Source organism: Engraulis encrasicolus, chromosome 6 (genome assembly GCF_034702125.1).
Source record: "Engraulis encrasicolus isolate BLACKSEA-1 chromosome 6, IST_EnEncr_1.0, whole genome shotgun sequence".
Lineage (NCBI taxonomy): Eukaryota > Metazoa > Chordata > Actinopteri > Clupeiformes > Engraulidae > Engraulis > Engraulis encrasicolus.
Window position 1 is genome coordinate 31,451,995 of NC_085862.1, and position 13,807 is coordinate 31,465,801.

Here is a 13,807-nt window from a genome sequence, read left to right on the forward strand (position 1 = left end):
CCCGAAGACGGCTATCCAGTGCTTGGAGACACACTGCAGCACGTCATGCAGACTCCATGGGGGCTTCACCATCACGATCTACACACGCACACGTAAAAAAAACATTTTTTTAAAATGTTGCCTTTATTTTGACAGGACAGTTGAGGAGAAACAGGAAATGAGTGGGGAGAGAGAGACGGGGAAGGAATGGCCAATGATCCGGGCTGGAATCGAACCCGGGTCGCCGGCGCAGTAGCCCAGTGCCCCACCGCTAGGCCACGGCAGGGCCGAAACAATTACATTTCAGCCTTGTTTAACACAACAAAGTTATTTCTTTGCCAGCGAAAACTTAAACGATCACTTAAATTGTCTCTGTCTCTCCCCATATCTGTCACGGTCACAGTCTCTTTCCTGTCCCTCTGAGACAGGAGCATGGCACGGGGTGGTGACATACGCATTGGCATGAGATCATTGCTGGGAGCCCCTGCAGTGAATCATCCTGCAGTGAGCTCACAGGATGGGCTAATCTCAAGTCACCCCACACAGACACAAAAGACACAGAATGGTGATGTGCCACACATAAGCCTTCTTGCATGTCACACAGACATATGAGAGCCTTAATTCAGAGTACAGCAATTCTGTGTGTGTGTGTTGTTACTGCAGTACAACACATGATTGTCTTGTACATTGAACATTCAAGTTTAAGGTTAGAAGAACCCATTTAAAAATAAAAGTGCCATAGCCACGTGTTCGTGATGGCTGAAAATGTGTGGCCCAAGTTACCAAGTTCTTAGTTTGGAAATGTGGTCCAAGGTATTGTTAAACAGTATTTTCTTAAAGGTGCACTATGTAATATTTTAAGTGGTTTATTTCCAGAATTCATGGTGCTCATTCACTAATGTTACCTTTTCCCACAAATTTTAAGTATTTATTATGACTGGGGAAATTGCACTTTTCATATATAAAAAAGGGGGATCTTCTCCATGGTTGAATTTCCAGAAATAGAAATTTTAGCTGCAAAACTTACTGTACTTTGGTCATGCTAATAAATAGTAGTTGATGACTTTGTAAACATTCATGAGAAGATCAAATTAAGCAATAGACAGCATGTTTTCAATGAGCAGCATAGTTGCAATACCTACTCTGGCCACAATCCTACACAGTGCACCTTTAACAGAACTGCGATAAACACCATTACGGCGAGGACCTGACAGGACGTGCTCCACACCATCAGCTGTCATTTATTCGTTTCCAAGGTAAGCAAATATACAGTCAAATATAGGTGATACAACTCCACGCCACTTACATGTGTCGCCTAATGTAAACACAGCAGCGCTTTGTTCTGTTATGTAAGGTGACTTGATGACCTTCGCCAGTCTCGTACAAGGAAGTGACTAAATAAACAGTCATTGTGTTGCATGCGGGGTGTATTTGGGGAAAGACTGTGGGAAGATTGACTGCACTAACTGTGACGAGGCTTGAAGGGTATGTGGGTTTGTTCAGTGGCAGTACATCAACATGGCCTATGCTTAGATTAGTGTTTAGATTACCGTTCAGAGAAGTATTTTCATTGGTTTCGAAAGAGAAATGAAAGCGTGAAAGCATGTGTATGCCTGTGTGCGATCTGTGTATGTGAGAAAGAATTCGAGCATTTGTGCGTACATGTGGGTTGTGTGTGTGTGTGTGTGTGTGTGTGTGTGTGTCTGAGTGCCTAAATGGATGTGTGTGTGCGCCCGACCTCAGTCCATAATTCTGCGTAGGCCTGCTGTGTGCGTGCGTGCGTGCGTGCGTGCGTGCGTGCGTGCGTGCGTCCCACCTCAGTCCATAGTTCTGCGTAGGCCTGCTTCATCTCCTGCTCCAGAATGCGGGACAGCGCCCTCTGCAGGCTGTCCTCCAGAAGACACACGCACTCGCTCAGCTGACGCGCCAACGCCATTTCTCTCTCTCTCTCCCTCTCCCTCTCTTGCTCCCTCGCTCTTTCTGCCTCTCTCTGCTCCACTGTGCTATCACCTTGAGGGCTTTTGGGGTCCATCTTGCTCCTGTCAACATCTGAAATACATATGTGAAAACGCACGCATGCATGCACGCGCACACACACACACACACACACACACACACACACACACACACACACACACACACACACACACAGCCACAAATAGGAACACACACACACACAAAACACCAACACTATTATGGAGGATGAACACGCAACACGCCATCTAGGTTATTAAGCATTCTAGACACCAGTGCTGCAGTTGCTGCGGCTGCTGCTGATGCTACGCCTATTCTCATCAATTTCATTTCATTTTTTACCCCTACCAAATGTAAAACCATTATGCAAAGTCTAGGCTAGATTATGCACAGTCTATACAGAGCAACCAAGGACAGGCAGTGCTGCTATGGTAACCACCATGGGCATTCGTGCATGCGGTATAAATACCACATTTTAAATATGGCATATAACAGCATATAAATGTTGTCTAGACAGACAAATCAGACACACACGCAGTTGGCACTATGCCAACCATAATAAAGCATACTTTTTGCTAAGTTTGTTTTGTTGTATTCTTCTGTTTATAGGAAGCTATCTATATTGGTCCACACTGCCTATAGAAGCATAAGAGAGACCAGCCAGACAGATACAGACATAGCGACACCATGCCAACCATAATAAATGAAGTGCTTGTGTATATCGCTGTAGCTAGTAGCTACACTACGGCACAGACTCTTTACGCCACTGCCAGGTCCGCCTCTCATCGTTCTGGCAGATTTGACTTATTATGTTGGGGTTGGGGAGCTGTTTATTTATTTATTCTTTGGAATGTGCATGTAGGTCTGAATGTATGTGTGTGTGTGTGTGGGGGAGGGGGGGAGGGGGATAGCAAACATCTAGGAAGTGGGATGAGGAAGGGGGATCTTGGGAATCTGCTGCTACTACTACTTCTGAGTATTGTACTCCAAACGTAATTTTCTTGCCTTTTTGATAATGACTTTAAACTCTTGAATCTTGAATCTGACCTTTTTGCTCAGACTGCCAGCTGGGGCAGGCAGTGTGTTGGGCAGCCGTGGGCACAGCAGAGGGGCTAAGGACCCCTGGCTTCAGGCGCTCCACCTCCTGCAGCAGGTCTGCCTTGCTGAGCGCTCGAACCCCACTCAACACAGCCTTACTACACAGGTTCTTATCATTCCTGAGGAGGGGAGAGGAGAGGAGAAGGGGAAGAGATGAGAGAAGAGTAAAAAAGAGGGGAGAGGAGGACATGAGAGGAGAGGAGATATGAGGTGAGGAGATAGGAGGAGAGGAGAGTAGAAAAGAGGAGAAAAGAGGAGAAAAGAGGAGAGGAGAAAAGAGGAGAAAATAGGAGAAGGGGAACAGATGAGAGAAGAGGAGAGAAGAGGGGAGAGGAGGACATGAGAGGAGAGGAGCGAGGAGGATAGGAGAGGAGAGGAGAGGAGAAGAGAGGAGAGGAGAGGAGGTCATGGAAGGGAGGAGAGATGAAAGGAGGAGAGTAGAGGACAAGGGAAGGTAAGAATGTGTAGGATAGAAGAGAGGAAAGAGGGATCAATTGGCAAAAGTTGAGAGAGGAGAAAAATAGCGGGAGAGAGAATGAGAGAGGGGGGGGAGAGGAGAGGAGAAGGGAAGGAAAGCGGAGGGAGAAAATGAGAGTGCAGTCAGAAGAAGATTAGGTGGGGAGTAAGGGTAAGCGAAAGAGAGAGAGAGAGAGAGAGAGAGAGAGAGAGAGAGAGAGAGAGAGAGAGAGAGAGAGAGAGAGAGAGAGAGAGAGAGAGAGAGAGAGAGAGAGAGAGAGAGAGAGAGAGAGAGACCAGGACAGAGAGAGAGCAGGACAGGGAGAGAGCAGGACAGGGAGAGAGCAGGACAGAGAGAGAGCAGGACAGAGAGAGAAAGCATGTGAGGCAGACAGAGAGTAGGGGTGAGCGAGTGCAGAGGGGATGAGAGGAGAGGGATGTGAGGTAGAATGGCAGATCGAGAGAGGGAGGAGAAATAATTGGAACACAGAGGGGGGATATCTGATTAATTCAACAGTGAGAGACGAATGAAATCCACCGAGGAGAATTCACAGCACAGACACGCACACACGGACCGCCAAACACACACACACACACAAAACCACACACACACACAGAGTCTCATGTGCGCAGCTGTGCACACACACACTCACCACTTCCATATATAGCCTACCCCTTGACCTATGAGAAAAAAATATATATCGCTCTGAAATACCTTATATCCTAGACCAAATGAGCGCGCGCGCGCACACACACACACACACACACACACACACACACACACACACACACACACACACACACACACACACACACACACACACACACACACACACACACACACACACACACACACACACACACACACACACACACACACACACACACAAAAGCATACAGACCACACACGCACAAGAAAGACATAAAAGAACACAGACAGACAGACAGGCAGACAGCCGTGCAGGCAGACAGACACACAGACAGATGAGCAGAGCACAGATGAGGGAGAGAGAGAGTAACCCATTTAAGGATAGAGAGAGAGAGAGAGAGAGAGAGAGAGAGAGAGAGAGAGAGAGAGAGAGAGAGAAATAGAGACAGAGAGAAAGTGAAAGCGAGAAGAAAAATAGAGAGGCCTATGTGTGTGTGTTTCTCTGGACCCTGCATAGTGGGCGTTTAGGACTATATTGATAGCGCTCCACCTTTCATATTCATATTCAATCACCGCTGCTGGTCTGAGTGTGTATGTATGTGCATGTGCGTGTGTGTGTGTGTGTGTGCATGTGCGTGTGCATGCGTGTGTGTTTGTATTGCTCACGTGCAGAGGATGAGGCCTCTCTTTGGGCAGAGCTTCTGGTACTGTAGGCAGCACTGCAACACACGGTCATCATTATTCTCAACCTGTAGCCCACCTGAGAGAGAGAGAAAGAGAGTGAGAGGGGAGGGAGGGAGACAGAGAGAGGGATGTACAGAAGAAGAAAGAAGAAGAGCACAAAAAGGCAGGAAGAAGAAATTAAATTGTGGATTTATGACAATGACAAATGACAATTTAAATCAACAGGATGAGAGAGAGAGAGAGAGAGAGAGAGAGAGAGAGAGAGAGAGAGAGAGAGAGAGAGAGAGAGAGAGAGAGAGAGAGAGAGAGAGAGAGAGAGTGCGCACGAGAGAAAGAGAGAGAGAGAGAGAGAGAGAGTGCAGCAGACCAATGCATCGACAATATGGTACTTTTCCTCTCTACAGCCTAAAATTAGAATTTGTTTAAAAAAAGTACAAGAATGAGGGGCACACAAGGCTGGTGCCATGAAATTTATGATGAAGCCGACAACTTTGAAAATGGAAATTGAAAATATTTTTGGAAATGTTATTTACAAACAAAGATTTTTTTTACAAAAATAGACATTATTTTTAAAAGAACAAAAATGTTTTTGTGCTGCTTCAATAGAACAAGAAGTGTCCCTCTGCCTTGGTCATGACTGGCAAGGACAGCCAGCCAGACAGACAGACAGAGGAGCCAGACTGATAAGGTCCTTGTCCGAAGTCTGGACAATGTCAAGGTCAGATCTCTGTGTCCACTTGATAAAGCACTAAGGAATGTCTTTGCAGACTGACAGAGAAGAGCGACACCTGGTGGGTATAGGGAGGTGTTGCAGCCAGTCGGTGGCATCCGCGTCCTCACTTGCAAAGCGGGTCCATTGGGCCAAATAATCCTTTTTTCCAATTACATCTAGTTAGGGAAAGATATGGATATTTTGGGAAATCTGTGAACTAATTTCTTACCAATAGATTTTTTTACCATGTGTTCTTACAGGTGTCTGGACACACCTCACAATTTATCCACGGCCAAATCCAATGGGAATTTCAAAGTTGGGGTGCACAGAAGGCCTGTGTAAAAATTGGAACACGGCAGATTGGGGGGGAAAGGATGCATAATGGGTCATAACTTCTGAAGTAAACTACATACAGAGACAAAGGACCACATTTTTCCATACATTAATGACCCAGTGAATTCAATTGAGGGGCATTTTTGGACATTTGACCACATTTGAACCCCTTTTTTGGTCAAAAACGACAAAACATGGCCTTAAATGTGTAGAAATGTTCATTTTTTTAATCATATTTCCAAGTTGTGTCCATTATAACCACTTGCTCTTCATTTCTCATTTACAGTATGGCAATATACTGTATATGGTCTGGGTTTGATTATTCTATTGGTATTAAGCTGAAATAATAACCCAAAGTTTACCATTTTTAACCCTTTAATGCCCTAGACCTGGAACTCAGACAAAAGGTTGCAGAAGGGGCCATAACTTCTGAAGTAAATTACATACAGAGAGAAATTAACACATTTGTCCATACAATAGTGACCCAGTGAATACAATTGTGTGGTTTTGGACATTTGACCACATTTAAACTGCGCTTTTGGTCAAAAAACGGCAAATGAATGGCTTTAAAAGTGTAGAAATTCAGTCATATTTTCACGCTTTATTGCATCCGTTTTCACCTCTAGCTCTTTATTTCTCATTTAAAGGATGACAATACACAGAATAAGGTATGGATTTGATTATTTTAATGCTATTAAATTATACCCCAAAGTTTACATTATTAACCCTTTAATGCCCTAGACTGGAGCCTGGAAAATAAAGAGGCAAACCACATACAAACACAAATGAGCATATTTTCCCATACAATACTGACCCAAGAAATGAAACAGTGTTTTTTAATTTTTTTTACTTTTGATCAAATTTAAAATGAACAAACTGTCATAGACGTCAGTGTGGTGGAGGTGCAATTAGGTGGGCGGGCTCTGGTCACTGGTAGTAGTTGGGGTGGGGGTGGGGTGGGGGGGGGGTTGGTAAATTTCTTCTATGTTTTTTTTTCTGAGAGTTATGTATCTCTGAAGTATATATCTGTATATCTGTACGATAGCTGGATCACCCCCCTCTTTGGTAAATATGCCATTTGAAGAAAGAAAAAAAAGAAAACCGTCTAAGTTTCGCTTAGACCACTTCTGGCTGTTATTCCAGCTTTCTACAGTGGTTTGAATATACATTTAACCTGATAGTTACACCATCCAGTTTGTCATTTTTATTTATGTTTCAAAATAAAATGATGTAATATGGCAATTCATGCCTTATCAAATCATACATAATTGCATCACTGCTAATAATAGCTTTTGTTAGAGATTTAAAAAAAAAAAAGTTGTACTGTATCTAGGTATACACTCTACGACCACTTAATTAGGTACAAGGAATGCAAATTATCGATTAATCATTATTTGATAGCCTTATCGATTGACTTACGATTAATTGATAAGCGGCGTTTTCCGCCCGAAATCTCAATGTTTCTCGAAAAAAACCTTCTAAATATAAAAAAATTAATTAAAAATTGAGATAAAATACCACATTTAAATTAATTCTATTTCAATTCTTTAATCCAAAGGTGATTTAAATATTCCCACTATTCACACCCCTCTTCACACACACTCTTCACATGCCCATTTCACCTGGGTCTCTTGTCAGTTGAATTGAATTGTTTTTCAATCGATTAACGCATTGATCGATTAAAGTCGATTAATCGATTAATCGTTTGCATCCCTATTAGGTATACCTTGCTAGTGCTCTATTGGACCCCTTTTTGCTTACAGAACTGCTTTAACTGCCTTCAACAATACTCAGGTAGGCTGTGGCATTCCAGCATAGTTCAAATGGTGCTAAAGCCCTTATGAAAATCGACCATGGTTTTACTGTAGTAAAGTAACCATGGTTTCTCTAAGTACTCTGTATCAACCATAGTATCACTATGGCTTATCCATTCTTTTGGGGGGGTAACCATGAAAACCGTGTTTGCTGACTAACCATGGGTCATGGTTATTCATTGTTTTCACGTTTTTTTCAGAATGGTTTGTGTCTATGGTTTAACCATATGCTCAAAAATCATGGTTTCATGGTCACCCAAAAAAACATGAAAACTTGGGTGCAGCCGTGGTGTAATGGTTAGGGAGCTGGACTGAAGATTACAGAGTTTCAGGGTCAAATCCCATCCTTACCTCTCCCTAAACCTTCATGACTGAAGTGTTCTTGAGCAAGGCACCTAACCCCACATTGCTCCAAGGACTGTCACCAATATGTGTTGCATAAAAAAGCAGCAGCTACAGTATTTGTCCAATGTTAGTGAGCCTGTGTGAGTTATAGCCTCATTTTTCCTGTTCTTAGTTCTTAGTGACTGTAGAGGCATCTGTGTGGTTTTCTGCAAATGTAGCCCATCAGCACAAGGTTCGACAATGCTGTGCATTCAGAGATGCTCTAATGTACGTGTTTCTGAAATACTCAAGCAAGCCATCTCCCTTGGATTTAGTGGTGCTCTCAGCTGTATCTGGTTAGCCTGGCACCCACCAACAAAGTGCTCTAAGCTGTAGATAAATTCGGTGGAGTAAAAGAAAAGGTAAATGCTACTGGGGAATGTGGTTTCCTGTGTGCACCAGCAGGGAAGCTGACAGGAGGGGTCAAACTGTCCTGGGGCCCAGGGAGATATGGGGCCCCAGAGAATCCGGTCTCCATTACATTGAATGTATTGAGTTGGGGGCCCTTTCTGATGGCTTTGTTCTGGGCACAGCCAAAGCAGTCAGCGGTCCTGAGTACCAGTGCTACTGACCACACACTCTGATGTTAGGTCCACCAGTCTGACAAACTGAGATGGGAGTCTGTGATCCAGTTTACCAGGTCAAGCCACAACCCCACCCCTAGCAGTTAATAGTTGTGTTTGCAATTCCGCAGATATTTGCATGATCACAATGAGACCTGCATGGTCTTAAAAAGGTGGGGTTGAATGCTTGGCAAAAAAGGGGGGACAGAAAATATCTAATGTGACTTCCCAAGACATAAAAAAGCTGCTTCAATGAAGTAGTGGGTGAACTTCGTCACAAATATGTGGACTGGACACTCAATTCACGTCAACTAGATGACTGCCAATCAGGGCAGATTACTGACGACATGGTGGCTGCACAAGTAGCAAAGCCAGCAGTCTGGCTAGAAACCGGCTAGCAGCCACACTCCAAGCAGCTTCATGAGCTGAAGAGACTACACAGGACTGCCACTTTTCCATATAGTGCAGATCCGTCTGGGCATGGACCCCCTTGCAAGGAGAAAGGAAACTGGCCACAATGCCAAAAACAATAAAAGCTGCCCCCTCCAAGAGTACCTGAAAACATCAAATACTGCCTAGGCATGAACGGCCATCCAGGTACTTTGCTCGTAAATGTGCGTTACGCCCCTTTATGGGGGAAATCAAACCGAATGCCTCATCAACTTACATGCTACATCGGCTAGCCTAAATGAACACAGTCCATGCTTCTCCACGGCTGTTTGGCTATATTATTTGAACAACTGGCAACACAACACGTTTCGGCATGTTGCACGTGAACAACGCTAGTCTACAGGTCCTTATCTTTCGTTTATTAAACCCCAACACCACCAATTGACTTGCATTGGCTGTTTTCCCCCACAAAAAGGCCGTAACTCACATGGAAAACGTCACACCGTTCATGAGTATTGTTGCCTAACGGTCACATGATGATGAGCCCTGTCACAGCAGATTGCTGTTAGGAATTAAAGGCACATGTCTCATCATGCTACAAATGCATTTCCTTATGTACCTTTTTCATTGCAGTGCAATAGTAGAGAAGTAAATTTCATTTAATTCAAAAATATTAAATCTGATGCATTTATTAGGTTGTGCTTACTTACAGAAAAGTAAAAAACTATTTCTAATGTATACCCATATTATGGCATTTTTCATATAATTCAACTCCCTGGTGAAAGGTTAACATTCACAACACTATGGATTGACAGCATGATTCTACAGTAGTTGAGTTTTTTTATTATTAGAAAATAGGCTCTCAATTGTAAAACCAATTGTCGGCCATGGTTTATAGGCTATACAATTTACATGTAATGAATTCCTCTATGTCTGTCAACGTCAAGGACTATGTAAGTAATGGTAAAGTGATGCTTGGAAGGTTCTATGGCCTGTTGTTAGTGGGTAGACAAAAAGTCACTTTTCAGAAAATCCCCCTTAGGGACAGGTTCTTTAGAGGATGTACAAACGTTAAATCCAACAGCTATGATGTCTAACTTGCTATCAGACAACTATACTCCAGAGACACACAGGTTTTGAAAATATATAGGCCTACGCAGTGAGAATTTGCCTGGCACTGACCCCATTTTTGGGCCCTTGGCACAGATAAACACAGATTTTCCATACAATGCTGACCCAAGAAACGACATGAAGTGGTTGTTTTTTACTTTTGGCAACACTTGCACAGCATTCTTGGACAAAATAAGCAATAAATGACCTAAAATGTGTCCAAAAAAATCACGACCCTTTCATTGTTTCCAATGTTATTTATAGTTAGTTTAGTTAGTTAGTTAGTTTATAGATAGTTATATAGTGTGCTTTTTTTACCACCTCTTTATTTATCATGTACCGAATCAATTTGATTATTGTATTGGGTATTAATCTGAAACAGAATCTCACTTCAGTGAATCTTTTGCATCAAACCTGAAAAGCCAAAATAGAGTAGGCCTATAAAGTGGACTTACACTGATTAAATTCTTAGTTTGAACGAATGAAAAGATGGTTGATTTTCAACACATTTTAGGCTGTTTTGTCCTGTAATTCAGTTTAAATGTGGTCAAATGTCAAAACCCACCACTCCATTTCATTTCTTGGGTCAGTATTGTATGGGAAAATGTACTTATTTTTGTCTGCATGCCTTTTACCTCCAAAGTTATTCCTCATTCTGACAGTTTTATCATTTTCCAGGTTCCAGTCTAGGGCATTAAAGGGTTAAAAATGTAAACTTTGGGGTACTATTTCAGCTTAATACCAATTAAATAATCAAATCCATACCTTATACTGTATATTGTCATCCTTTAAATGAGAAATAAAGAGCAAGAGGTGAAAACAGACACAATAAAACTTAAAAATTATGACTGAATTTCTACACTTTTAAAGCGATTTTTGCAGTTTTTTGACCAAGAGCGCCGTTTAAATGTGAACAAATGTCCAAAACAACCACTCAATTGTATTCACTGGGTCACTATTGTATGGTCAAATGTGTTAATTTCTCTCTGTAAGTAATTTACTTCAGAAGTTATGGCCCCTTCTGCAACCTTTTTTCTGGGTTCCAGTCTTGGGCATTAAAGGGTTAAAAATGGTAAACTTTGGGTTATTATTTCAGCTTAATACCAATAGAATAATCAAACCCAGACCATATACAGTATATTGCCATACTGTAAATGAGAAATGAAGAGCAAGTGGTTATAATGGACACAACTTGGAAATATGATTAAAAAAATGAACATTTCTAAACATTTAAGGCCATTTTTTGCCGTTTTTGACCAAAAACGGAGTTCAAATGTGGTCAAATGTCCAAAAATACCCCTCAATTGAATTCACTGGGTCAGTAATGTATGGAAAAATGTGTTCATTTGTCTCTGTATGTAGTTTACTTCAGAAGTTATGACCCATTATGCATCCTTTCCCCCCAATCTGCAGTGTTCCAATTTTTAGACAGGCCTTCTGTGCACCCCAACTTTGACGGGGTGTCACGGAAATTCCCATTGGATTTGGCCGTGGATAAATTGTGAGGTGTGTCCAGACACCTGTAAGAACACATGGTAAAAAAATCTATTGGTAAGAAATTAGTTCACAGATTTCCCAAAATATCCATATCTTTCCCTAACTTGAAACAGTGGTGTGTAAGTGTATGTCTATGCCACCAGATTCTATGAATCGCAGTTATGAATCGCAGGTGTCTCACGTCACATGAAAAAGGACACATTTTCCAGAAAAATGTCCCTTTGCTCTCTTCCAAGTTATGACATGACTTTGTAGGAAATATGTTATGGGTCGTCGAGAGAGTCTTCATTCACCTAGTAATCACCCATTTCAGCCTCCATACTATATAACTATGATGGTACATACATACAGTACACATAAAGGGATGCTCTGTGATTCCACATACTGTAATGCTGCGTGGATCTCAAAATTGCATAGTTTTTTTATAACACTAAATGGTTTTCAGCCCAACGGCTAAGTTTGGGCGTTTGGAGAACAGGAATGCAAACATACACACAAAAGCATGCTCCGTGATTCCACATAATGCTGTGTGGATCTCAAAATTGCATAGTTTTATTTTTTTGCATAGTTTATTTTTTTCAGCCCAATGGTTAAGTTTGACAGTTTGGAGAGCAGGAATGCAGATGATTTGCATTGCCAGTCCACTCCACTGCTGTTTTAGAGGTGATGCATTACGCAATAATCAAACAGGCCACAGTAGGCATCCATCAACGCGGCGACCTAAAAGGCAATGTGATGCTCTGTGGTGCCATCAAACATACTCTGCTGTCAGTAGCTTAGCAAGAGACATACGCTCTGAACCCAGAGCAGGCTTCTCTTCACACAGAGTGCCCATCATCCTATCTTACATAACTAACAAAACCTATGAAGAGTACTTTAAAGCTTAGTGTTAAAAGCAACCGTCAGACAGCCGATAGAAATATACTCATAAATAGAAAAAATGGCAAAGTTATTTTTGGGGTCTTTGAAACACACACATGCACATGCACATGCACAAGCACAAGCACAAGCACAAGCACAAGCACAAGCACGCACACACACACACACACACACACACACACACACACACACACACACACACACACACACACACACACACACACACACACACACACACACACACACACACACACACACACACACACACACACACGCAAAGACGCAGATATACACACACACACACACACACACACACACACACACACACACACACACACACACACAAAACACGCAAAGACGCAGATACACACACACACACACACACACACACACACACACACACACACACACACACACACACACACACACACACACACACACACACACACACACACACACACACACACACTCAGAGACGCACAGACACACACACACACACACACACACACACACTAAGACTCACAGAGTGCCTGTGAGGCCTGCTGCATGGACTGTCCCCAGAGTTGCTGCTCCTGGTTCTTGAGGCAGGTGTAGATGTAGTGCACGGCCGGAGTGGCCCGGCGCCCCACCGAGCTGTTCAGCTTGCCATTCTTTATGGAGTCCAGCTCCTGCAGAACTACCCAGGGGATGAGGAGCACGGGGAAGCCCAGCGCTGTGGAGGAGGCATGGGGGAGACAGAGGAGGAGAGGTGGACTTATAGAAGGGCACCTTTCATTATAACATAACAATATAACATGAATTAACAGCACCACCCAGGGGATGAGGAGCACGGGGAAGCCCAGATGGGGAGAGAGAGGAGGAGGGGTGGGCTTATAGGAGGGCACATTTTACTATAACATAATAATAACATGAATTAACAGCAGCCCCCAGGAGACGACAATTCCACTTTGGTTTCAACTTTGGTCTAGAGTATTTAGCAGTAATTCTGTGAAGCATATAAACCCTATTCATGTTTATTTTTGTCAGTAGTGTAGATATGTCAACAGAGATGGTGTCATGTTCCGGTGATGTCTGCCATTCTTCAGTTGACCATTTAGGATTATATTTAACCTCAGTAGCCCCTTAACCACCATTGGAACATTGTAATTGTCACTGAAAAGACTACCACCATAGTGCTACACTACTATGACAGTGTACACAGGGTAATACATTGTGATTTGGTCCTTGCCAGTGTCTTAAGGGGAAAGGACGCGGAGTGCTTTTTGCAGTGTGATCACCAGATACA

General features: G+C 42.8%; 1 protein-coding gene across 2 annotated transcripts in view; it reads right to left on the reverse strand.

Annotated features, from left to right (window-relative positions):
- Positions 1-13,807, reverse strand: part of swt1 (SWT1 RNA endoribonuclease homolog) — a 73,043-nt gene that overhangs the window by 48,300 nt on the left and 10,936 nt on the right. For both annotated transcript variants that reach the window (XM_063201260.1, XM_063201259.1), the window contains exons 9-13: positions 13,046-13,234; positions 4,823-4,916; positions 3,001-3,170; positions 1,796-2,028; positions 1-78 (exon numbers count right to left, since the gene is read on the reverse strand). The exon at positions 1-78 is cut by the window's left edge and continues 61 nt beyond it. In XM_063201260.1, coding sequence (XP_063057330.1) covers positions 1-78; positions 1,796-2,028; positions 3,001-3,170; positions 4,823-4,916; positions 13,046-13,234 — 764 coding nt within the window. The remainder of the gene's footprint in view (positions 79-1,795; positions 2,029-3,000; positions 3,171-4,822; positions 4,917-13,045; positions 13,235-13,807) is intronic.